We start from the raw sequence: 27,946 nt of genomic DNA, 5'->3' as shown, positions 1-27,946 counted from the left end.
ATCCTATAATAATGAGCTCATGCAAGTACAAAACACAGAAAACATCTATTACCATTTGTGTAAATCAAGTGCAGGTAGTTATTGGTAAAACAGATTGTTTTTTTTTTTCAGTCATGGAGCTTGAACTTAGGGCCTGGGAACTATACCTGAGCTCTTTGTGCTCAAGGTTAGCACTCTACCACTTTGGGCCACAACTCTACTTCCAGTTTTTAAGGGATTAATTGGAGATAAGAGACTCATGGGAACTTTCCTGCCCTGGCTAGCTTTGTACTTGGGTCCACAGATCTCAGCCTCCTAAGTAGCTAGGATTACACTGGTGCCTGGCTTAAAATACATTTTATTTAGTTTTAAAAAACTATGAAAATAAAAACAAATCTGAAAAATTCAAATAAAAGTTAATGTTTTTGGTAAGCAGGAGAAAGCCAAAATACTGTGGGTATATATAGAAAATATCACTGAGCATACATGGAAATATTCTAGTTGCTCTGACAGTACTACAGCCTAGAAGCTTTCTGGGGAAATGGCACTGAGGCTCCTGTAAGTCAACTCCACCTGGTCTTCCCTCATCCCTTCAGTCTCAAATCATTCCACTTTTGGTGGGTAATTGTAATGCTATAAATGACTCTCGTTCTTCTTCTTTGAAAAAATATCACAATAACATCATTTCAAAGACCACAGTGGATCTCAAGCTTCATATGGGCCTTCTGGGAGCCAGTATTGTATTTATCAACTGAAAATGCAGACTGCTTTCCCATCTATAGTCTGACCTTTAATTATCAGGTGTTAGCTTATAATATTTCAAATGGTAGAAGCTTCTTCTTTACAGACTTACTTGTAGAGAACAATGAATTGTAGAATTTAAGTGGCATAAATGAAATTATCTGTGTGTACACAGAGAGTTTTTGGGAAGATAGCCTTGGGGGACAGCGGGTGGTAGTCCCTTGAACCTGAATTCATCACAAGACTTCCTTGTGGTGAGTCCAGCATGTGGAAGGATGGCATTACTGGTTGCCCTTGTCTGCACAAACAGCCCTTGTATGAGGAAGCAGGTATTTTCTTGAAGGGACTTCATAGACTGCTCATTGTTATGGCTACTATTATTATTTCATTTCATTTCATTTATTTTTTTTTGCCAGTCATGGGGTCTGAACTCTAGGCCTGGGCACTGCCTTGAGCTCTTCAGCTCAAGGTTAGTGCTCTACACTTGAGCCACCTCACCACTTGCAGCTTTTTCTGCTTACTTGGTGCTGAGGAATCGAACCTAGGGCCTCATGAATGCAAGGCAAGCACTTTGCCACTGAGACACCTTCCCAGTCCATTCATTTATTTTTAAAAATATATTTTATTGTTATTGTAGAGGTGTTATACAGAAGGGTGACAGTTACATAATTCAGGTAATGAGTACATTTCTTTTTGGACCATGTTACTGCTTTGATTTTTCTCCTAGTTCTTCCCTCCTGTCCCTACCCACAAGTTGTATAGCTCATTTTCCATATAGTTTCTAGTGAGTACCACTGCTGTATTTGTTCACCCTTTGTCCCACCTTTTCCATACCCTCCCTTACCCTCCCAAAGATAAATAAACAAGACAAAAGGACATGACAATAAAAAGAGCAACAACAAAAAGCTTTATTTCATTTCTAGGAGTTCATTTTGTAAAATATTATTTTATATGATCATATTAGCATAAGCACATAGCTATTGAGCCTTTGTGATTGATTCCTATGAATATCTCCTTAGGTCTCAATGTCTCTAGAGATCTTTCTGACCATGAAAGAAATGCAAATCAAAACAACATTGAGATTCTACCTCACCCCAGTTAAAATGGCCATTATCAAGAAAAATAACACTACCAAATGCTGGTGGGGATGTGGCCAAAAGAGAACTCTATTAACTGTTGGTGAGAATGTAAACTGTTCAACAGCTCTGGAAAGTAATATGGGGGTTCCACAAAGAACTAAACATACAGCTTCCCTATGACCCAGCAACTCCACTCCTAGGCATTTATCCAACAGAACACTAACAGCACCACCCTAAAGTGAACAGCACAACCATGTTCACTGCAGTATTATTTACCATAGCTAAGACATGGGATCAACCCAGATGCCCCTCACTGGATAAATGGATCAAGAAAATGTAGAATTCTACTCTTCCATCAGAAAAAAATGATAGTGTACCATTCTAAAGAAATTGAAAGGCTTGGAAAAATATTATACTAAGAGAAGTAATCCAAACCCAAAGAAACATAGGTTGCATGGTTTCCCACATTTGTGGTAACTAGAATGAACCTATAAATCTACAAGTAAACCTACTGGATGGTAAAAAGAAATACCCTGGGACATTATTTTATTATTTTTTCTTTCTTTTTTTTTTTTTGCTTTTTAAATTGTCTTTAAGCAGTAATACAAAGGAATTACCATTTACTAAGGGAGGTTATGAACACAATGCCTTTTGTATTATTATTGTTATTATTATTATTACTTAAATTTTTCACTTCTGTGAGTTTCAGGAACTGTGTGAGCTGACATAATAGAGGTGAATAGTTAGTCATAGAGGTGGAGATGCCTACTTCCTTTACCACACTGTGACCTGGCCACAATCCTACATGCCCTTTTAGAGGCCAAGAAGTGCCTGCTTCCCCCACGTCAGCCCCCTAAGTGCACAAGAGGTAAAACATCAACATTTTCTTCTCTCCTAGTTTTTACTAAAGTTCCCAATCCTAACTGTAGTCATTCAGTAACCTGAGAAAAATTGCTTTCATTTCTCACAGTTTTGAATATCAGCTTTTAACAACTATTTCCACCAAGATTCACTTGTTTGTTTATTCAACAACTATTCAAATGATGCAAAATGTGCCAGGATAAGTTCCAGGAGAGATTACTACTGGGAGAAAATATTTATAGGCTCATATATAAATCTAATAGAAGTTAATAATCTTCTATGTGTACGGTGCTCAAGGGAACTTGACAGTACAAAGTGCAAGCTCAAAAGTGGTGATGAATTCACAAATGACGATGTCAGAAAAAGCTTCTCAGAAAAGATGACTTTGCAGTTATCTTTCAAAATATATAGGTGACGAGTGAGTCAAGAGGGAGAGTAGAAATGAATGGTGTGGATAGAGATGTGACCAGGAAGAGGGCATGAATGGGAACGTGCAAGCGGTACTACAGGTATGGTTGGATCTGAGGGGGTAAGAACTGGAGAGAGTGGATGGTAGGTACAAGATCACGGTCCAAGATTCCTGCCTTTCCCCTGCAAAGACAGTGGTGTCATTAATGCAAACAGGGAAGGTGAGAAAGAGATGTGTGATAACAAGAAAGCTCTCTTTGGCGTTACCCAGTTGGCAATTTCACATGCACACCTCCACATAGTCTGTCTTATCCTAGTGATGGTTATTCATGCATTTTACACTAATCCTTAATGTTTTTGTGTCCCGTTGGGATAAATGTGTACTCTCACCTGCTTCCTTCACTTGTTTAGATTCACAGCTACTAACATGACTTCTGTCACACATGGATTGTATTCTCTGACCCACAAAATTTCATCATCAGAAAATAAAAACGTGGGGTTGGGAGAGATGGAGAAGGACCACAGAAAGAGTGACAATGAACAAGATGCGCAGTACTCATCAATTGCCGTGCTAGATTAAAACCTTGTAAAACTAATTCAAGATAGTTTTTTTTTAATTTTAAGAAAAAATATTGTACATAGGCAAACTACACAGTGAGTGTATGACTATGCCTTCATTTATAATCATATGAAACTAAAAACAGGTGCGGTGTCACTCACCCAGTTGCTTCACACTCACTGTGTGCAGTCTCAATCCCTCATCCAGAGACTCGTTGTTCTTTAAAAGCTTCTGCTGAATGGTTTTTCCTTCTAAGGTGACATTGTTGGTAGCATTGTAAACAAGAAGGGCCCAAATCACCAACCTAGGAAGACATTTCAGACAGATTCATTTGGGGGACTGTTGCCTGGTTGTTGTTGACGAAGATGATGTTGTTTTATGGGGGGAGGGGGAATCATGTGTGCCTATGAAGTATGGGTCGAAATGAATGGCCAACATACTCTTAGATTTTGCTGCAGTGTGAGTTAGATTGTAAAAGTATTTCCTCATGAATAGATTTTTGTGAGATATTCCATTGTGCTACTTCATCTCAGAAATATTGTAACAACAAATATCAGTAATAATTTATGTGCCACTTTTGGTTCTCTGGTGGTTAATGAGAGGCAAGAGTCTCACAAATGTTCCAGCCTGGGCTAGCATTGAACAATGATCCTCAGATCTCAGCCTCTTGAGTAGCTAGGATTACAGGCATGAGCTACCCTCGCCTGGCTGATTTAGAGTAATTTTATACTCAATTACAATTCCAGCTACAGCCAACAGCAAAAATTAAAACTATCAATTCAACACCAGGGTAAAAAAATCAAATGACAACTGTTTTGTTAAGTAGAAATTTTTTCTTTGTAGATGAAAGTTCTGCACTTGAAACACTCCTTACATTTTCTTCACATCGTGAAAGGAAATGAACAATGCAACAAAAAATGTTTTATTATCCAGATCAGTTATCATCTGCATGCCAAAGACAATAGGAAGTACGTTACCATGGAGGGAGAGGCATATTCCATATTTGAAATTTGGAGAAAATGAGTACAGAGTACATGTTTATGATGCCAAAAATAAGGAGTAAGCCAAATACTTGTTATTCAAGCTTAGGTGCAGTAATAATCCAACCATCAAGAACAAATTCCTGTGGTGTTATCATAATGCACTGTATGTCTATAATGACTTGCAGCTTTACAGTCATATTTCAGGGTAAGGTAAATGTATTTGTAAGCCAGGTGCTAGTGGCTCACACCTGCAATCCTAGCTATTCAGGAGGCTAAGATCTGAGGACTGTGACTAGAAGCCAGCCTGTGTAGGAAAGTTCATGAGACTCTTATCTCCAATAAACTACTAAGGAAAAGCCAGAAGTGATGCTGTGGTTCAAGTGGTAAAGTGCCAGCCTTGAGCAAAAGAAGCTCAGGGATAGTTCTCAGATCCAGAGTTAAAGCCCCAGGACTGACAAAAATAAAAAAGCATTTGTGAACTTAATAATTTCTAACTGGCCAATACACAAGTATCCTTTCCTTAAATCCTGGTTTGAAGATAAGATCTGTGACTCCAGTTACTGAGAACTTGCAGTTGGGAATGTGACATTTTACTTCTCTTGAATGTTGATATCATCATTAGCGCAACGCATTGTGGACAGTAATGAATACACAAACACTGTCATTCAAGAAAAGCCAGGCACGACCCCAGGCCTTTGTTGTTTTTCTCTCTCATCCCGAAAACTTAAACTACCTTTTGACTCTTCCTATTCTTACTATCACCATTCTTTATTTGAGTAAACTGTTCTGTGGCTTCTGGTTTCCTGCCTGTGCAGGCAATATAGTTGGACAGCTGTGGAGATATGATCAAACTAAAAGGAAAAGTCGGGGGTGGGGGGGGGGCATGGAATGTGTGTAAAGCTAGTAGACTGAAGTTTGGAGAAAAACGAGATTATAAAGACCTGTCAATGAGAAGACAAGCAAGGAACAGAACAGGAGGAGCAAAAGGTAGAAAAATCATTAAAACAATGCCAGAAATCCACGCTAAGGGGAAAGTATACCTAGATGATCTCACTCACACGTTTTAGTTCATTCTCCACCCAGTTTTCTTTGACATTGATTCTTAGTTGGGTAGATCTGGAATCTGAGAATCTATGAATTTAAGTGTATTTCAAGCAGGCGTTTCTGAGGTGCTGGCATACATTAATGATGGCAGGTTTTAAGCAGTTAGGAGAGGCTCCAGAATAAGTGTGCTGGAAAAGAAATTCTGACTTCCTGGGGAGGGCGTGCCATTGGTCATACCCCAAACTAGAGTTGCTTCCAGCAAAGGAATGCAGACCGCTGCTGGATCCATTATTGAAGGACAACAGAAGTGAATTATAAGGATTAGAAAAGACAGTTTGGCTAAGAAGAGGAGTCCTATCACTTACAATAGTGAACTATATTAGTTTCAGATCATAAAGGAAAAGGAACATTGAGGAAATACGGCCACATTTGCTCCCTGGGGGCTGTGACTCCATCCAGTTTATTGAATGTTCTACAGGGACGATGAGCCCTCACATTGCTCTTTTTCTTTTAAATGCTCTACTTCTCAATTTATTTCCCATCAGATTTAATCTCTTCCCTGTCTGAACTATTGCAGCTTTAAATATAAGGCAGAAAAGTGAGTATTAGTATCAATGAATAAAATGTTCCTTCCCTTTCCTATTTCATTGTTATTGTTTTTCTATCAGATTAGGCCAAAGGCAAGAGACAGAATATCACACTTCGCAGAAGTCTTTGCTCAGGGTACCTTTGATCATCCACAATGCTTCTCTTCACTTTAGTCTTGTCCTCGCCTGTGCTCAGGTGAAAACTGTGGGCATAAACACATCTATTAGGTATCAGCCTTCTCCATCATGTCAATAACAACACAATTAGGGGGATGGGAAGCGTATAAGGAGGAGGCAGAGTGGATGTCCTAAGTCAATATTTCCAAACGCCTGTTCTAAGGTCCTTGAGTATTTTTTGTTTTGTTTTGTTTTGTTGTTGTCGGTCGTGGGGCTTGAACTCTGTGTCTGTCCCTCAGCTCTTCAGCTCAAGGTGAACGCTCTACCACTTGAGCCACAGCACCACTTCCAGTTTTCTGAGTGGTTTACTGGAGATAAAGAGTCTCACAGGCTTTTTTGCCCACGCTGGCTTTGAACCGCCACCCTCAGATTTCAGCCTCCTGAGTAGCTAAGATTATAGGCGTGAGCCACCCCTTGAGTGTTTTTATAAGGATGGACAGGTCACCCTCTCACTCTTGTGAAGATTCTGGGTGTATTTGATCAGTGAACCCGAGTCATTCTCAGAAAGAAGCTGCTTCCATAATGGACTTCCTGGATTGATAATTTGAGCCTCTATTTTTCCATTTCTTTTTTTCATTTTAAAATTATTTTAAATAGTTGTACAAAGGAGTTACAACAAAGTGGCTTATGAATACACTACATCTTGATCCATGTCATCCCTTTCAACATTCTCACCCGCCCCTTCCCTCCCCACCCCTTCCCTCATTCTTCTTAATTTTGTAGGCGATACGCTGGATTGTGACTGCATTCCTCCCCCTCTCTCCTCTTCGTTTGTCTACCCCTTTTCCCTTCGCCTCATTCCTTTCAAGTACCTGCTTCCTGATGTGTATTTTGATGAACTTTGACTTTGCCTTGCGGTCCTTAAGGAATTACTGGATTATTGGAGTTCTCCCTTGAATCTACCATATTTCTGTGAATGCATTTGCATACACTTGCATACTACCCAACACATTTGCATTTCTGAGGTCTACTAAATATATGTGTAAGTGTTATAAAATACAATTTAGAAAATGAGTACACAATTGTTCTACTTCTTGCTGGAAGTAAAGAGAAAAAAAATAGTGAAATGCCATTTTGAAAAGCTAGGCTGCAATCAGACTGCAGATTTCTTATAGAAAAATGTTTTGGTTTCCAAAATAAGGATGCAACCCAGGAGTTGCATGATTCCCTGGAGTGTAAAAAGAAACATCTTCTGTCTATGGTCAACAACTTTTAACTTTGGGCACATTGGAACAGTTAATATATCTATTCAGTTACATATAAACCCACATATACAATTTATTTTAGTACAGTCTCTCTCTCTTCTCTCTCTCTCTCTCTGTATCTCTCATACACACACACAAACACACAGAATTAGACATTACTCTGTTTCTCAGATAGTAAGTTCTGTCCTTTACCTGATATTAACCACATAAACAGTGTAATTCCAATTCTGGAAGGTTGAATTGAGCTGGAAAACACAATAGAAAATAAAGGGTTTTAGTGATACTTTTTTAAAAAGCAAGAGTAGCATTTCCTTTCTCCCTAAAGGTAAGTTGGTTAAAAGTGACAAAACTCTGGCAACTGCAAAAGTAAAATAATGGCACTATTTGCTAGATGGTTATTTTTGAAGAATTGGATACTATCTCGTCAACTCCTAACAAAATCAGTGAACTAGGTAATATCTCCTTCAACTCCACTTCCTTACTTCAAGGAACTGAGCTTTGCAGAGACAAAATAGCTTTCTTAGGACTGTCTCACGCATTCATGACACACCAGTACCTGCCACACGGTAATCCAAGTCTGTGTGAATGGAACCCCCTTATTTCCTCTGTAGCTCATATTATAATAAAATAGATTCCCACAAAAACACTTTCCTTACTCTTCATTGAAGGAACACTGAGCTGCAATCAAATATATTTTCTGGTGATTCCATTCTCATAAGAATATCACTTCATATCAAAGCTACATAGATTTTTGTCAGGAATGAGAAAATCATATAGAGCTCTTAAAAACAAGCAAAAACCAAGTTCAACATGACCGGAACTATGTGAATATTTATGTGCTTATGGAACTCTCACGATGAATCTCAGTACCAGATCTCAGAGTCCCCTCCACAGAAATAAAGCTCTCACCATGCAGCATTAGATATACATACTTGGAAAGAAGGCTTTCTTTGTTAACCTGACTCATATCCTCCTGCTTCTACACCACCTCCAAAGGGTCCTTCAAGTCTCCCTTACATACATCTAGCTTTCCTGGGAGAATTACTAAAATCCAGTGTAAATTTTAAAGAGTGATGGCAAGACAATGTTGAATTACATTTAAAAAATTGTAAACAGGAATAGAAGTTAAAAATACTTTATCAAAGTGCCTGGGGCCAGAAGGGTTTCAGATTTCTGATTATTTTTCTGACTTTGCAATATTTACTTAGATTTTTTTTTTTTACTTGTTGATCATCTTTAATGCCAAAGTCCCAAAGAAGCATTTTGAAATTTGAATTTGGGTGTTAGTGATAATCAAGCTGTATTATGAATCAGATGACTCATTACATTTTCTCTATGTCTACATTGGAAACTACAGTGATACTCAAAATATGTTGGAGATGAACTTTATAACTTGAAGGGAGGGAAAGTGGGAGAAAAACGAGGGAGGGAGTAACAGTGTTTGACAAAAAAGTGCTCATTACCTTTCATATGTAACTGTAACCCTCTGTACATCACCCCAACAGTAAAATTAAATTAAAAATATATTATTATCATTGTGGTATTGGGGATTGAATCCAGAGCCTTTAAAATGCCAGGGAAGCATTCTAATGCTTGAACGATGTCACCAGTCCTTTTCATTTTTTTAGAGGGGGGGGTCCGGTCGTGGGGCCTGAACTCTGGGCCTGGGCACTGTCCCTCAGCTCTTCAGCTCAAGGCTAGCGCTCTACCACTTGAGCCACAGCACCACTTCCGGCTTTTTTCTTTTTGCTTATGTGGTGCTGAGGAATCGAACCCAGGGCCTCATGCATGCAAGGCAAGCGCTCTACCACTGAGCCACCTTCCCAGCCCTTGTTTTATTTTTTTGAGCTATGACCTTGCTAATTTTGCTGGCTCTCAACTTGAGCTCTCCCTACCTCTGCTTCCTGAGTGGCTGGGATTAAAGTGTGTACCACGATGCTCAGCAGTCGCTTATCTTTTCAGAGCATCTAATAAAGCTTAGCTTTAGGTGAAAAGAACGTTAGACTAACATTTGTACACAAAGTAGCCGTAAATGTCAAAATACTTTGTTTAGATTGACATGGAGAAAGAAAAGGGAAAAACCCTATATGTTTTAAGAGGAAGAAAGTAAACATTAAATTATTTTTAATTGGAAATAACTGTTTTAATTTTAACTGATGTTTACCCATAAACTAAATAATAATCTACACATAATCAATAAACCACTTATGAAATAAGTGATGAGACAATAAATTGCTACAAATCTCTATGTACAGTTCTGTACTAATGGTGCATGGCTTACCAAAGGACAAGTACAGAATACATTGTTATGTGAACTCTACTGTTTGGGTGTAAAAATGAGAGGGCAATAGTCCATATAGCTATTTTCTTCTATAAACACAAAGACTGGAAACTACTAATAACAGTAATAATAATAATGCGCCCTAAAATTGACTTCAAAGCAAATAAGTTGAGTTTAAAATGACAGGCACGAACGAACAGAAAACATCATGATAAACTGTTTCATATGTTTTGATTTTGATCAAGTATTCCAACTAGTAAAGAAATCTATCAAAACATAGCTGAAAATACATAGATTTAAAATTAAGTAAAAGTATGTCCCAATCTATTTCCATTTGTGTAATATTGGTCAAAGATAAATATTATCCATGATATTACCCCTATTATCTATGATAGTATCCACTTATCATGGATAAAGACATGGCTTACTTTTGTATCTTATGTTCAAATCTACTTCTCTTCCTACCCATAAACACAAGGCCTTGATTGTTAGATACCAATTTATATATCTACAATAAACACCGAAGTCTGTTTTAATACAATCTGTGCATTCACGCAGGATTTTTCCCCATTTCCAGAAGGTAAATGCTAGACACAACAATGAAATGTCCCAAGTTCACTTACCCACTCTGCTACCTTGCTCTGTACTTTCGCTTCAGGGTGATGAAGGATGTTTTGCACCACTATGGATATTCTATACATAAAGCCATCTGTTCATTGGAAATAGAATCAACCCATTATCCACAGTTTACAATCATATCCAATAACGAAACTTACAATCACTTAATGTTACACAAATTAAAAAGAAATACCTTTTACATGGGCACAGGACACTTTGGGGGTATTTTGTGACCTCTTAGAAATAGTTATCAATCAGTTTATTATTACAAACAATTGATGATCTGCTTATAGTTTGCTCCTAAATTATCACTTGCATATGAGGTTTAAAATATTCACTTGCTAGTTTTTAATTCTATAGATTTTCATATCTATTTTCTATAAATAGTATTTTCTTCATGTGCAATTTGAAGTGTTGAGATTCTGGGCAAACGTTATTAACTGTTAACTTAAAGAGGAACATACATATACATATTTACTGTCTTTTCTTCTTCTCAGTTCTTTTTATTCTCCTCTCCTTAATAAGACATTTACTCCTATTAAACTCTTAGGTTGTATTTGACCATGTATTTCATGACAATGTCTTCAACATGGTCAGTTATAGCAAAGTACAGGGCAAATATTTGCTGATAGAATTGCAACAGGACTAGTTTGCTTTACAGGTTATAGTGAGGCCCTGTCTCCAGAAAAGTGAATTTGTATAGTAAGTTAACAAGAAAAGAAAAGAAAATCTGTTGTCACTTATGTTTTCCAGACTTTAGGTAAGTTTTAATTGACACATGCAAAAATACAGAAATGTGAGAAACTTATATAATAAACTATGGGTAGAAAAAAATATGTGATCCTTCTGGGAACTCCCAACTGTACCAGAATGCAAATTCCAATCCCACTGGGAAAGGAATGCCTTTCCAGAAGAGGAGTCAGTCTCATGCCAAATAACAGAAAATTCCAAGTCCAGATGGAACAGTATGTGTGTGTGTGTGTGTGTGTGTGTGTGTGTGTGTGTGTGTGTGTGTGTGTGTGTGTGTGTAACTGGACAGATCAGTTTAATTTATGAAGATTATTTGATTTCAACTTCTAAAGCTCTGGGTGATCTGATCTTATAATCCTTCAAAACATACTCTGAATAGAATATTTAGAAAAATATAAAACAAGTAATAACTAAGTGAAATGAACTCTGACACTGCTGATCTCATCATGTCAAATCATGGACATTTTGAATCACTGGCTGAAAAGAAATGCAAGTTGTAGAGGCCCAAGAGTTCCTTCAGGATCCAAGGGATGGTCTGTGACTATCTACCTAGACTCCTCAAGCACCACTAGATGGAGCTCTAAAGCACTCGTTTTCTTTTAAGTAAGGTTTGATGTCTTACTACAAAATATTTTTTAAAAAAATCAGTATTTTAACTATTGAAGTTTATGCTTTATGCTTTATCAGTTGTTTTAATAAGTGGGAGAGACATCCAAAGTCAGATGATCTCTAGTATTATATTACATTGAAGCACAAAGATAGGTTAATATCCCAAATAACTATCTTATACTTGGATACTCTGGCACTATGGATAATTGACAAGTAATTTTTCTTGAGAGGTCTTAGAATTAAATATTTTATAAAAAATGTAAAATTCTCAGCAAAGCCTCCTCAAAGCTTTTGAACAGTGCGGTCAACAGGAAATTATACATCCAAGAGTGCAACACCGAAGAAGATAAAACATCCACCAGAGAGTGGTGGGAAGGGTTTCGGACTGCAGCAAATGAACTAGCTGAATCATGGCCAGCGAAGGAAACACACAGGTGCCACCAAGCCATCTCCTAAAGCTAATACATCTTGAATGATATCTCACTGCAATCACTATTCGTAAACTTTTATGTGCTTCAGAGATTTCAGGAGATATATCTATTGTCCACACGATGATATGGAGAGCAGAAGAATTCCTGATGGTCATTTCTTTGGGGAGGGAGGGAAGAGATAAAAACCCATGATATATTCACTTTCCAATCAACTACATCTTCCAGCCTTCAAAGAACTTTAAGGTGGAAATTGCTGTCTGCAAGTGCAGATGTGGTATATTACGACAAAATTCCTTCCTTTAGGTGTCTCCAATTAATCTTTCATTCTGTATTTTGATAACATACTTGGGAGTTTTTGGGATGATATAGAATTGACCGCGTCTACTATACCATCTTCAAAGCTGTGAAATCTAGCTGTGGTGGTTCTGAACATCCGTATTTGACATGCCAGATGTTGAAAACCAACCCAAAGGTCCCTTGAAACTTGAGGTTATTTCTTTGAACTAGTGATAAGGTGACTAAAACCCTACAGAGCCTACACACAGAATTTCTCCAAGTCATCTGGCACACTGAGTGACAGTCATGGTTCTGTGTTTGTTGTGTGATCTATGCTTGAACACCTGAGCAGATGTGAGGAAAGGCGAAGGAACATGGGAATTTGTACTTGCAAACTAGATTTTCAGAACAGCAGCAGGATTCCTGGAGTTAATTCCCTATTTGAGAAAGTAGGGAACTCCCAAAAGGTTCTACACACTACAGGGTTATTTCAAGCAAAGAAGTTGTGATTTGCAGGAAAGAGTAATTACTCTAGGAGCTTTCTTGGGAATGTAATGGAAAAAGCAATAATGAGAATTTTATGTGGGAATGCCTACATCATCCATGATATCCTAAAAGGTCTGCTTGCAAACAGTAGTTCAAGATTCCTGAGTATAGAATCTGATATAGTATATCCTACTGAAAATAATGAAAAGAACTTTACACCAAAGAAATGGGACATTTCACCAAGGTCAGAACAAAATTCTTTGATCCAATATATGTGATTATCAAATAATCTGTCTCTTTTTTCCCCCTTGCTGGCAGATAATTTATTGGACAACTAAGTAAAATTTGTTAGACCATTGTTTGGATCATTTAATATGGAAGACAACAGATATGAAAGTTGTGTCAATATTTCTTACAAGAGAGAGATTTCCCTCCTTCCCTTCCTCCCTTCTTCCTTCTCTCCCTCCCTTCCTTCCTCCCTTCCTCCTTCCCTCCTTTCTTTCCTTCCTTCCTCCTTTCCTCCCTCCCTCCCTTGCATCTTTCCTTCCTTCCTTCTTTCTCTTTCTGTTTTTTGCTACTGGGATTTGAACTTGGGGGCCTTATACTTATAAGACAAATATTTTTGCTACTGGGATTTGAACTTGGGGGCCTTATACTTATAAGACAAATATTTTACCACTTTTTTTTTGTTGGTCGTGGGACTTGAACTCTGGGCTTAGGCGCTGTCCCTGTGCTCTTCAGCTCAAGGTGAGCGCTCTACCACGAGCCACAGCACCACTTCTGGTTTTCTAGTGGTTTATTGGAGATAAGAGTCTCACAGATTTTCCTGCCCGGGCAGGCTTTGAACTGTGATCCTCAGATCTTAGGTTCCTGAGCAGCTAGGATTACAGGCGCGAGGCACCGGCGCATGACTTATTTTACCACTTAAACCATGCCTTTAGCCCCTTTTCCTTTAGGTTAATTTTCAGAATCTTGTGTTTTTGTCCCCAGCTGACCATGGATTGTGATTCTCTTGCATTGGTAGAGTGTAACACTACACATATCTTGCTATTGAAATAGGGTCTTCGGAGTTACTGGGATTAGGGGTATGAGCTACCATTCCTGGCCAGTATTTTCGAATATATCAGATCAGAAGCCTGAGAATGTTTATCATAACAGTCTCCCAAAGAATAAGAAACTAATGATTGTATGTGAATGATCTTAGATAGTCTAGGATGTGGCACTAAATATCATTTATTTATAAGGAAAACAAAGTCATTCTCTACTTCAAACTCAATTACATCAGAGGAAAAAAAAATCTTACTGAATATCCTGTCTCTAATACTTTGTCATTTTTCCTTGTTAAAAAGAAAATAGACTCGGGCTCTGAAATATCAAGAATTCAAAGGCACTGTTTACATCATATTTAATTTCAGTTTTAATTCTATTTATAACAAGCGGCAATGGTTTCATTTTACAATAATGAAAAAGATTTCCCTGCATAAATACAGTGTGAAATACGTGAGAAAGAAAAGTGACTCAATTTAAGGGGAAAAAGAGTGAATGGGAGAGGCAGTTGGTTCTAGAATACGATACAAGTGATTAAGATGTCTCATAAATTTGTGCAACAGTTCTGTGCCTTTTTCCACCACACGGTGACTTCTGGATATGTCTTATAAATGCTATTTCAATCAAGAATCATGAGAATTAGGGACTGTTTCATTAGCGTGGTCAAGAAAAACCATCTTAATGGACTCCAATATTTGCTTGCTTTGTGCAACTCCGGTGAGGGCCGTGACGCAGGACGGGACCCTCAGAACAAGGCTCTCTTCAAGAATGTCAGAAACGACACGAGTGAGTGCATAACTCCACCGAGCCCAGCACTCTGAAGCGCCATATAAATATTCTTGGGCAGTAGAGGATGTGGCAGTCTTGGAGGGGGAAATGCCACAGTGGCTCTTTGTGTGTTCATACAAAGAGTGAAATACTTGTTAGAATTATAATATTCCCATCTGCTGGCCACAGTCCACGTGAAATATGCACTGGAAAGTTCAGCTATTGCTGTTTCTTGGGGGTAGGGGTGGGGTGGCTGGAATTTTTGCTCCATCATAAATCTCCTTGGTGTAACTAAGCAGAATAACCATAAACACTTTCTCTGAATCGATGTCTTTATAACCCCAATGAAATTTATATCTATGTTTCATGTAGAATATTCCATACTTCCAATGGCCGCATCCTTCCACAGGAAATTGATATAACCTCTGCAGGCAGGGGAAGAAACGAATTATGTGGATGTCTTTGCTCTGGATTTTTGCATCCCTGATGATACGTTGCAGATGTCTTGGCCTTACAAGCAAAAGGGCTGGGGTTTAGAAAATTCCTTTGTTGCTAATATCTCATATTTGAGACTATTACTGTATTTGAGGCAATGGTGTGTCACCTGATTGGAATTTCTCCTTATTGTAAGAAACTGAAATAACCAACTCCAAACTACCAACACGCTTGGGATGTGGCCCATAAATAAATAGCAGAATAAAGAAATAATTCATTTAGTTTTTTTCCCCTCTGCACATTTCCTCTCATATGTAATTGCTATACTTATGAATTATAAATAATATTAATAGAAAAGTATATTTGGGGATAAAAGGCAAAAAGTATTGGAAGTTACTTGAATTTTGGTCATTCAAAATTTGCCTGGATGTGGGAATAGAACTGAGGGCCAGAGTACATGTCTAGCACCCATCACGTCCCAGACTTGCACGCCAGCGCCACAAGGCAACACAAAACTGACTTACGGCTCTGTTGGTGTAGAAATCACTTTCTAGCTGCTAGCTTTCAACAGATAAAAAGAAAGAGCAAAGTGCTGTAGTGGAAATCCACTTAAATGTCACAAATACTGAGACACACATGACTTCCATGAGAAATTAAGTCATAAGAGTTGTTTTATAAATGAAGAATTCCTTTGAAAACGAGTTCCTAGAAGAGAATAATTTGACAAAACTCTGCAGAATAATACTGCTTCCTCCCCCTCAGATCACTGTTGTAATGTAAATGAGTTCTTTTTTAATTGAATTTAGTTTCTCTTATAACTTTCTTTGAAAGAAACGAGTTAAAAGTCTACAAGAGTAGTGTTGGAAACTTAGTAATTCCCCGTTCCTCACAATGGGAACACAAGAGACACATGATATTTATTTAGTTTACTAGTCTTGCAAATGTACATATGTACCAATTATTGCCACAGAAGTTTGTCGGAACATTAGATTTTCCCCACACTGAGAATGCAATTTTTATCATTATCATATTTGATAGGCTCCAAAATAGAAAACAAAAGTAACGATTTCTTACCATTCTTTGGTTTATCGTGTCTGTTAGTAACAGGCATATTAGTGGTGACAATGGGTTCTGGGGTACTAGAAGCATTTACAGTAGCTGGTAACAAACATGAGAAAGATGTCATTTTGCAATAGCACAACAGTTAATATGGAAAAGCAATCCATAATAAATGCATGAAAATACCCGAAGCAAGGATGGTAATTAATTTTTGCTGTTAAGCACAACAGACTAAAAAGTTATAATGCATGGAACGGAGACGGCTCTCTATGGCACAGTAAGAATCATGTTCACATGGCGTTGAGTGCCATGTTGTACAGGGTTTGGAACAGGCACAAAGGAACTGGTGAAAAACTATTTAGATTCTATACCCTCCTTGCACTGACAGACTGACAGTCTGTCAAAATACTACTGAGTCCCCCAAACACGCCAAGCCTGGTCCACTCCCACACTGGAAAATACAGAAGAGAGCATCGCTTTCCATTCATCTGATCTCACTTCTAACGCCATGATCCTTGTGCCATGATCCACTAGGAAGGCAGCTTTTACAAAGTCATGATTCTCATGTGGCACATAGACTATGCTACTTCATGTAGAAGTATTTATTAGAATAATGAATGCAAAGGGGTCATGGGAAATTAGGAAGAACTATTAAAAATTAAAGCAATATATTTACGTTATTATTTTAAAACTTGCGTGACTTTCCATATTATGTAGCACAGAACCATTTAGTACATAATAAGCCCAATATTGACCACAATGTATTCATCAGCATCATGAAAATTAATGTAGTTACGTTAACATTACCCTGTATAACATTTTATCTTAAGATATAAGTAGTAATGCCCAACAGAAATTGTCTTATACTTACCTACATATTCAGTTTAATTTTCTGCTCACATAAACACTTCTTTCCAAAGTATTCTCTTACTGCATTTATACTAGACCTTCGCAATATGCTCATTTAAAAAAAAAAGCAACACACAGGGACAAATGAAATCACTCGTGTTTAATAACATATAATCATTCACATTTAGAGAACTCAGTGTTTTACGGAAATGTGGTCACCTGGTATGTGAATACATTCTTTCTCCACTTTGTATTTACCGTGTGTCCCCCACACAAAACAACATCCAGAAATTCCTTTCTTTTGCTGGTTTCTGAATTCCAAGTGCAAATTAAGATTCAAAGCTAAGCAATGACAGCTACATTATCTGTAACAGCAAATGCAGAGGTAACGAAAAACAGAAGACAATGTTGGTTCCCTACCTTGACAGAGAGTTCCCAGGTCAATGCAGTTAGTGAGTTCTGCTACTGGGTGTGGGATCAGGTAGGACCCTAAATCAGCACAAAGAAATACACAAATGTGACTTACGATTTATAGATATTACCCAAAAAGTAAATAGTATGCATCATGTAGTTGGTAGGGCAGGAACAGGCCTGGAAGAGTCCTCCAACATAAAGAAAGATTCTGCTGCCTTAATTTTCTCCAATGTAAAACCAAGGAATTGAAATTACCCTCAATATTTTGAGCTTCATTTATCAGCACAATATAGAAAAGTGGTGCTAGAAACTGTGTTTAAAGTTTGGGGCCTTCTTGCCTAATAAATTATAAGGCTCTGGTAGAAAGTCAGATAGATAAAAGAATCCAAACCTCAAGGATGAGTTTCAAAAGTGGACTTGGATTATATGCTTGTTTTTGGTTCAACAACGCTGGCATGCCTACGCAATCTGCAATTCCAGAAATCTCTTCCTGTGACTTCAAGTCAGCCTTGGTACTTTTTATTGTAAGCTTTTACTGACTCATCATGGGGAGGAAATAAATTTTGAGCTGATTTTCTAGAAGCTGTGGTGGATTTTTGTTTCTCGCACTAAATCTTCCTCTGACACTTAATAGACTCTGGGCAAAAGCTTTGGCTTGGGAAAAATGGGCTAACCTTGTTACAAAATACATTGCCTCTGAACAAAAAAGAAAACATAATAAACATGAATGGATAGGATATATTTATGTGTGAACATATATAAATACAAGTATCTCCATGCACACACCTCCATATCTAATATATAATATGTATCTACCTTTAAGACACCTCATTCTAATGTTTAAACACTCTCTCAACTCTCCCATGGAGAAGATTATGTGAAGACAAAGTAGGGGCGTGAGCTCCTGTATGCATGAGCACAAGGCATTCCAATGATTTAACAACATCTGAAGAGGCTTGATTTCTACTTTCTCAGGTGCTCCAGTGCCTGCCCAAGGAAACAATCATAGTGTCTCAGAAATTCCCAGCTTTATTGGAAGGTCAGGATATCACATTAAGTAGTACGCAGCTCTCAACATATACCCTGACATGATCATGTAATAAGCCTTAAGCCATTGCCTACCCGACAATTGCTCTGGCCCAGGAACCAGACGATCCTTCCTGCAATGTCTCTGCTCTCCATGAGGCTGTAAGAGGAGCTCACTGCGGAGTGCTAAGAACTAAGGGAGATGGTGGTAGTATCTAAACAAGGATGGGACAGCACCTTGGTGAGCAGGGTGAATGGGAAATTCATTACAAAGGAGACTCATGACACATATGAGATTGTAAGAAATCTGGGGCTACTGGATTTACCACCTAGAATTTCTGAAACATAAATTAAGTCTACTCCTGGACTGTGATACTCCTATTTTACACTATTCCCACGGGGCCTGCACCACCATGCTGTTTCTTTCATTGAGATGGAGTTTCATAAACTTACGTACTTGTTTCTCCTTTCATGAGATTATTATGTATCAATTGGTATACATTTAATGCAGTAAATATATTTATGGAGTAAATAAGAATAAACAACATAATCAATCATTTGCTACAAAATAGGATAAATTGGGCCAGACAAGATGACTCACGCCTACAACTCTATCTATTCTCGAGACAGACATTGGGAGGATCACACTTAGTCCAGGTAAATAAAAGGCTCTCAAGATCCCTTATCAACCAATAGTTAGGTGTGGTCATGTTCCAGGAACTGGCTTGGCTCAAAATGTGGGAACTTATCTAAAAAATAACAAGCAAAAGGAGCTGGAGGTTGGTTCAGTGGCACAGTGCATGCCCAGCTTGAGCTGGGGGGGGGGGGGGAGGAGCGGGGGGGGGGGGAGGGCGGGCAGTGGAGAGGGAGAAAAAGAGGCAAAGAGAAAGGGAAGGATAGCAAAGCTAAGTAAAGAGGAGTTGGTGATAAATTCAATGATGGAAACTACATGCATGTGCAAAATCTATATACCTGGAAAACTGAGTTTCTGGAAGAGTGCTGTGCAGGAAATATTCAATGAAAACTTCCCATGTGTTTGTGATCTCCACATCCAGAGCATTGCTTGGGGAAGAGAATAGATCTCTTTATGTAAGTATCAGATGCATGGCCTGGAGGGGGATATAACAGCTGGTGAAGAAAGTGCTTTCACACAGCCGGGCACTGGTGGCTCACGCCTGTAATCCTAGTGACTCAGGAGGCTGAGATTTGAAGATCTCGGTTCAAAGCCAGCCTGGGCAGGCAAGTCCAAGAGACTCTTATCTCTAAATAACCACCAGAAAACCAGAAAGTGGCATTGTGCCTCAAAGTGGTAGAGCGTTAGCCTTGAATGGAAAAGCTTAGGGACAGTGCTCAGGCTGTGAATTGAAGTCCTATGATCAACAAAAAAAAGAAGATGCTTTCATAGAATTTTTTAATGAAATGTTTAATGAAAAGGGTGGTGGTATCAAATATTACTGCAAAGTGAATCATGATAAAGAGGAAGAACTTTTAGCGCTGCACTGGAATTGTGGTAGTAGCTCTACGCCAATGCAGCTCGATCCGTGGGAGCAATGAAATATAGAGTGGCCAGGCTCGAAGAGTGGGGACAAAGAGAGGAAGCTGGGTTGAGCAAGGAAGCTGAGATCCGGAGGGAGACAGCGAGTGTTGTGGGTTTTGTTTTGTTTTGTTTTACATTCTGAATAACGAAGCAATTGATTGGACTCTGGTAAGAGAGCATTTGAAGAAGCAGAAGTGACAGAGGACAGAGCGAGAACTTTACCTTGAATCCTATCTCTGGGGTCTGCCCACCTTTAACAGAACCTGACTTCTACAGACACATATTATAGAAAGGGACATGTAAAAACTAAAGAGTCTTTCAGACTCAAGTGACTGATGAAATTTCAGCTACTGCACCACCGAAGAGATCCTGGGATGGAGTTCCTGGGGTTCTCAAATTACTCACAATACTGGCAGGCAGGGGCTCCACAGGCACTTCTGGTACTGATACAATATCTCCCAAACACAAAGAGAGATAAGGGCCAGTGCTGTGAGAAACGAGCCCTGACACAGACTACATTTCCACTCCCATATGGCAAAGAGCTAAGAGGTGGAACTATGGTAGAAAAATCCCAACTCTGATTTATAAGACACTTAACAATTTTCTTAAACATTTTCCAGTTTCCTTGTATGGCAGCAAGTCCAAACGTCAGTCTATGGCATGCTTTCCTGGGAATTGGTAAACATTCTTTTCTGCAGTAAGTTGGTTGTTCTTTCTAAGGAACTTCTATTTTAGCAAACTGACGTTGCTTTATAAATAAATAGTTAATATTTTAGGATGCTTGATTAGAGATCCAGAAATTTTATTTGGAGATGGTGAAATTAGGACAACGGACAGATGCCGCTGAACTAGAAGGAAGTGAAATTGATAAGTGAAAACTAACATTTAGAAATATAGTAAGTTACATAGCAAATCCACAAAAGTAGATAAAAAGTATACGTGGTTGGGTATGGCGGCACGCTCCAGTAATCCCAGATACAGCAGAGGCTGAGATAGAAAAGTCACTTAAGTCCAGGGGTTTCAGGCCACCTTAAAGCCTCATCCAATAAATAATAAGTAAAGCCAGAAGTATACAGGTCCTTTTACCCTTTTTATTTGTACCCACTTCCATTTCAGCCCATCTACTTTAAAAAATGAAGATCATAATCCATTTCCCTAAGCTGATAGTTTAGGAGTCTTATTATCTACTGCTTGCAGAAGAGGATCTATGTCCTCTGATATTTATGTGTTTATTTTATTATATATTATATATAATATAAAAATAAATAAAACATATTTTATTACATGTATGTTTTATTATATATTTATATATGTTTATATCATATATATGTATTTTTTTTCTCCCTGGTACTGGGATTTAAATTATGGGCCTCATGCTCTTCACTCAGGGCTGGCATTCTATGATTTGAAGCACACCTCCAGTTCTGGCTTTTTGTTGGTTATTTGCCCATAAGCATCTGTCTGATTCATGTATCTGGACTGGCTCTGAAGTCCAGTTCTCAGATCTGTCTCTGGAATAGCTAGGATTACAGTATGAGCCTTAGTACCCAGCTGTTCTCTGATTTTTTTAGTCTAATGGAAGGTATTAAAGCAGTCTGCTGAATGATAAAATTTAGGATAAAAATGTATGTAACTGTTACTAAAATTAACAAACTTTCTTAGGTACATTTAAAATAATTTTTTCTGGAAATTACCTGTGCTTTTAAAGAGTTTGAGTATTATTTAAGAATATAATCCTTTGTAAAGATAACATTATTTTATGGTTATGAAAACAAAGTGACTTAGCACTCCACAACAGCTAAACTTTGGGATAGAAGGAAGGAATCAGTAATTGAGTTCTAAGGCTGTGAAGGACAGAAATGTTGTAATTATAAAAACATATGAAGGCTGGACTCAGTGACTCATGCCTGTAATCCTAGTTAATCAGGAAGCTGAAATCTGAGGATCGTGGTTCGAGGCCAGCCCTGGCAAGAAAGTGTGTGAGACTCCTATTTCCAATAGCCTACTCAGAAAAATGACAAAAGTGGTAGTGTGGCTCAAGTGGTAGAGCTCTAGAGTTTGCACAAAGAAGCCCAGGCCCTAAGTTTAAGCCCCAGGACTGACAAAAAAAATATATATATGAATCAGAAGTTATAAAAAGCTTTAGCTTGGAGATGAATACAAAAGAACACTTTTTTAAATCTAGAAATTTCTAGAAATAACACAGTATTCCTTATGATTTGTAGTTTTGATTTGTGTCTTATCTCTACACCCACATTGACTAATAGATGTACTTAAGGGACATCTTAAATAAATGAAATTTGTTTGAAGTTGGACTATTCATTGAGCTCACTGTACCACTCCTCAGGAAATAGCAATAATCAGTAAAATAAATAAAACTTGTAGAGAAAGCACTGTCTGTTCTTTGTGAAAAAAGATAGGCATTAGCCAGTGTCTAAATTTGAATCATAACTCAGGCAAATAATTGTAGCTCTAATTAAAGAGTCAACTAAGGAAATTACCTGTCTCTGAGTTCTGGAGGAGGGAGATGAATAGGTCTAAACTGAATATACTTCAAAAGCTTGTTCTAAGAAAAGTAAACCTACTATAACATGAAAAACAGAATTATAGCTAAAGTAGTGTGTGTGTGTGTGTGTGTGTGTGTGTGTGTGTGTGTGTGTGTGCGCGTGTGCGTGTATGTGAGTGTGCTGGTCCTGAGACTTGAACTCAGGATTGAGTGCTGTCTCTGAGCTTTTGTGCTCAAGCCTAGAGCTCTACAACGTGAGCTCCAGCTCCACTTCTGGCTCTCTGGGGATTAACAGGAGATTAGAGGTTGTGGATGTCTTTCCTGGCCTATCTCTGAACCACAATCCTCAGATCTTAGCCTCCTCTGTAGCCCGGATTACAGGCATGAGCCAACAGTTCCCAGCTATTGCCAAATTGTTTATATGTAGAAATAACTGACATGATTATTCAGATTTAAAAAATTGAAATTTTCTTTTTTTCTCCTTTTCTGGGGAGTACTAAAACTCAGTGCTTTTTAGGAAGATGCTGCACTACTTAAACCATGCCTCTAGCCCCTGAAAATTTCATAATTTAGGTGTAGTCTCCAAACACCTTTACAAAGATATAGACAAAGAGAAAGTCCAATTATGAGAATTCTGATACACTTATTAATAACATTGATTTTTTAAATCAAGGCTTGGGTATTTAACAGTAAAACATATGATGAGTTATCTAAATAACAAATGTTACCTGTTTTACTCTCTTGGTTACATATTATAACACATTTGGCAATACAGAGAAAACGTATGCATTTTCTATCACACGTTGATTCTGGGACAGTTCACATTTAATAGACTGTCAGTACAGGGGAATGCTAGGAATGTGGTCCTATTTTCTCATTGCTTTCTGTACTGATCATTAGCTTACCAGAAATTCTAACTTAAGTAGCAAGCCACCAGTGTTTTCTGAGAAAAATAATTGAGCGAGGCTAAAATGTTAACAGAAGACACTGTTATCTACTTATTGAAGTTTTGCTTCATTAACAGTGTAGATATAATCTCTGGGACAGGTATTTCCTGTCAGTTAATAAGTGACTCACATTCATCAACTTCCCTTGCTGATGACTAAAGCAGCAGGAAATTCCCTCTTTCATCAAGCCTCTTGCCACAGTTCAGGACTGCTCAGGGAACCCAAAGGGAGTGTCAGCGTCATCCTGAATGTCGAGGAGAAGACTTCCACCACAGTTCAAGAGAGTCAGCTATGTTCAGTCTGTGAGCCGTGCTTCTTTGATGAAATCATTCCAAAAAGCGCAGATGACTAAGGCACACACGGTGCATTTAATACATTCTGGTAATCTTAAGACGTAGGAGTGGAATGTCAACGTCAGGGTTTAAGAACTTACAGGGGCTGCAGCATCTCATTGAGATGGAGACTCTGGAGAAGTTGAAATCATTCAAACAGAGTGTAGAGGGGAGATGAATGGGTTGGGGGCGGTGAATGGCTGGGTACAGGGACTGGAGAAATGGCAGTCAAAGGGCACAACGTTTAAAAGTTAGGGCAGCTATTATATAACATGTTGCTTCTACTGAAAAGTAATATATTGCCTGATATGCTGACAGCTCCCATTTCTATTCCCAGGACCGAAGAAGAAAGGAAAGAGAAGAAGAAAGAAGAAGGAGAGAAAGAAGTAGAGGAAGAGGAGGAGGAAGAGGGACAAGGTAAAGAGAAAAGAAAGAAGAGGAAGAAAAGGAGAAAGATGAAAAGGATGAAAAAGAAGGATGAGTAAGGGAGAGAGGAGGAAGAGGAGGAAGAGCTTGCAAAAATGGGAGGGCAGGGATGGTAGGGGAAAAACAAAGGAGGAGGCAACAATGCTGGATAAGAAATGTACTCATTACCTTGCTCATGTAACTGTAATCTCTCTGTATAGTATTTCACAATAAAAAATTTATTTAAAAAAGAGTAGATTTCAAAATTTCTCACTACAAATAAATGATTAAATCTGTGAGATCATACATGTGTTAATTACTTTGAATTAGCCATTCCAACATGTATTAATATGTCAAAACATCAGGTTGTACAACATAATTGCATATAATTTTTGATCATTAAAAATTAACACTGATCATTACATTAAAAATAAAGAAAATAGGAGGACAAGGAGAAAGGAGATGTGTGTTTTCATCTACCAACCTACCTCCCTGCATTTTGTTTTTTCCTAGTCTCCGCGTTCCTGTCCAGCATAAGTGAAAGAAGATTCTAAATGCCCAGCAGGGCTGGATGGACAGGAAAGCCAGTGAAGGAAGGAGATGGTGTGTTAAGACTTCCAAAAGGAGCAAACATACTAGCTCTAGCTGTGTGAGCCAAGGAGAAACAGTACGAAGTATGAGTGTAATATTTGCGAGAACAATAAAACATTTTTCATTTTTATGTGAAATTGAAATTTTTTCACGTTGGAAATAAAATGCATCATTTCACAGTATTGTACAGGAAAAAGGCAGGTAAACATAAACAAATAAATATTACAACCATCACCAAAGTCTAAAGATGTGAGTAGTAGGTTTCCTAACACTGGTCCCAGAACTTTGGAAGGTCTTCTTCAGTGTTATTCAAAGTGTGCGTGACAGCACATTGGATCCTTATGATTCTTTGGATGAGTGTAAGAGGTTAGCCTATTTTCTCATAAAGGGATCAACAGTAAATATTTTAGGATGGTGGATCATGCTGTGTCTTTCACAATCTACTTGGCCATAGACAAAATATAAATTAGTAGGCACGGCTACGTTCCAATAAAACTTTATTTGCAAAGCTAGTGGCCTCCCATAGGTGGTCCTAGCTTGCTGAGGCCTATTCTCAAGGACTTCTTCTGTAACACCATAGCCCTGGTATTTTATTGGGTTAAAATATCAATGAAGCATTGAGGGAAGAGATCTTATTAAGTTTACTTAGAACAAGTACAGTATCCACAGCCCGTAAACATATTGTTTCCCATAAAAAGCACTGTTAGAGATGTTGGCTCATGATATTCAATGTCCTTCTCTCAGGGAGAGTTAGCATGCATACTCAAGGACTAAGTCACATCTTCTAGTCCTGCTTATGCAGATGGAGATTCTAATTCATATTGGTGATGGGAGCATAGCTCTAAAGCCAGCCTTGACAGGTTTGAATCCTACCTTGTTCACTGATTAATAAAATCGCCATTGTATAAATTATTTAATCTCTCCTTGCCCTAATTCCTCAGCTGTAACCTGAGGTCAGGAATAGAAACCCATACAAGGAGAGAGATGATGTAGGAATTTTTTGTGTGTGTGAGTTTGTTACTAGGATTTGAACTCAGAGCCATGTGCTTGCTACAAAGGCATTCTACTGCTTGAGCCAACCGACATCCCTTTTTAACTTTAGGGTTGTTTTTCTTTTGAATTTTTCAGAGAGGGTCTCGTCTGGGTCTAAGCCAGCTTCAGACCTCGATCTTGTTACCTATGACTCCCTCATAGCTGGGGTCATAGGTGAGTGTCACCACAGCAGGCTTGTTCTTTGAGATGGAGTCTGGCGAAATTTTTCTGCTCATGCATAACCTTGAACTGTGACCTTTCTAGCTCTGGCTCTCATGCAGCTTGGATTACAGGTGTGAGTGACTTGTGACCAGCAATTTGAATATGTAACCAATTATTAACATATCGAGCCAAATTATTGGATGCTATGCTTCTGAAAATATCATCCCATAAAAAGACAAATTCCAGAATGGTCTACGTTGTGGTTTGGATCAATTGCCAATGATATGATGAAATGAGGCTTCTAGGCCAAAAGCGGTTACCTGGAATGTAGGAAGTGAACACACCGCTGTCCTTGCTGTTTGTCATTATGACACACCCAAAGCACTCATGTGAACTCGATTACCTCACAGAGGGAAGAAAGATTCCTCCGCAGTCCCTAGAACTTCCTCTCTACCTAATCTTAGACTAAGAAAAAAATCTTAGGGAACCCTAATAGAACTTAGAAAATTCCACAGTCTCTTTCTTAAAGAGAATCATGGTGAACCCTCTTTCCAACAATTCTCCCAGAAACGATTCTCAAATTATATCACACATTGCCCTTCTAGCCACCTGCAGAAGCTCTCTGCAACATATTCACACGTGCCTAACCTCCACCTTGGGTTGCAGGGTAGGAGTCTCCCAAGCCAGAAGAGCAGAAACAGGTCTGGGAAACTTGGGAGGTGTTCTCAGGTCTTCAAAATGCCCTATTTTGAACAAAATACACTATGGACTTCTGATAAAATTCTCTTATAAGACATAGTCAAATGACTTCGAAGTACTAAGTCCTCTTTTCCTTCCTTTACTGAGAGTTATTTCTGTGACAGAAATGTATATATTATCAACAGCTTAGATTTAGTCACATGGCACTTAAAATTGATGAGGAAACTTGCATGAATTGTGTTTGAACCAATTCTGTGAGAAAATAAAGATTTGTAGAATTAGCTTGCACACACACATATATGCACGCATATGTTATGTGTACGTACGTTCTACCAGTTGAGCCATACTTCCTGCTACATTGAGCATAATTGAGGGAGCTCTATTTCTGTGCTTTTTGTTATATAAAATTATGTTTCTAAATATTTTGCATTTACATACCTCTAATATTACCACATGTAAATTTCCTTAGTGGGCCACTAGAGAGGAATATTGAAACAAACTACCAATACCTATTTTTAAACATGGAGGTTTGAGAAATTAACAATTCTTTGTGTGCATACCAGTACTGGGACTCAAACTCACACTCTTGCTTCGATTTTTTTTTCTCAAGGCTGGTGCTCTACTACTTGAACCACACTTCTACTTCTGGCTTTTTGTTGGTTAATTGTAGGTAAGAGCTTCATGGACTTTTCTACCTGGGCGAGCCTGGAATTATATGATCCTTACATCCCAATCTTCTGAGTAACTAGGATTACAGTTTTGAGCCAACAGCACCCACATAAATAATTCTCAATTATGAAGCATTTTCCATAAAATTGAAAGTTTGATATTTAATACTTAGATGGTGTCTGCTCACTTTAAAAACACAATTAAAATTTCAGTCTTGGATAATAAAGATCTACTTGTTAATGTATCTCTTTTTGTGATTAAAGCCATTATATTTATTTTCGTCTTTTGTTTGAAAGCTAGTGTTCCCATTTCTATTTGAGACTTGGAAATTTTAGTCACTGTGTTGTTGATCAGCTTCCCTAGAACTTTCTCCCTCAGCTTTATTATCACCCAG

The 27,946-nt window shown here is 38.2% G+C and overlaps 1 protein-coding gene across 3 annotated transcripts in view; it reads right to left on the bottom strand.

Annotated features, from left to right (window-relative positions):
• The window catches only part of Adgrg6 (adhesion G protein-coupled receptor G6), a 123,658-nt gene that overhangs the window by 36,728 nt on the left and 58,984 nt on the right, over nucleotides 1–27,946 (bottom strand). For 2 of the 3 annotated variants that reach the window (XM_042673648.1, XM_042673664.1), the window contains exons 5-10: nucleotides 17,653–17,721; nucleotides 16,399–16,482; nucleotides 10,528–10,613; nucleotides 7,816–7,868; nucleotides 6,382–6,444; nucleotides 3,789–3,931 (exon numbers count right to left, since the gene is read on the bottom strand). In XM_042673648.1, the coding sequence (XP_042529582.1) occupies nucleotides 3,789–3,931; nucleotides 6,382–6,444; nucleotides 7,816–7,868; nucleotides 10,528–10,613; nucleotides 16,399–16,482; nucleotides 17,653–17,721 (498 nt within the window). The remainder of the gene's footprint in view (nucleotides 1–3,788; nucleotides 3,932–6,381; nucleotides 6,445–7,815; nucleotides 7,869–10,527; nucleotides 10,614–16,398; nucleotides 16,483–17,652; nucleotides 17,722–27,946) is intronic. The other variant, XM_042673656.1, reaches the window with a different exon arrangement.

Source organism: Dipodomys spectabilis, unplaced genomic scaffold (genome assembly GCF_019054845.1).
Source record: "Dipodomys spectabilis isolate Male_0828 unplaced genomic scaffold, ASM1905484v1 ptg000001l, whole genome shotgun sequence".
NCBI classification, from domain to species: domain Eukaryota; kingdom Metazoa; phylum Chordata; class Mammalia; order Rodentia; family Heteromyidae; genus Dipodomys; species Dipodomys spectabilis.
This window is presented reverse-complemented; position numbering and strand designations above follow the sequence as displayed.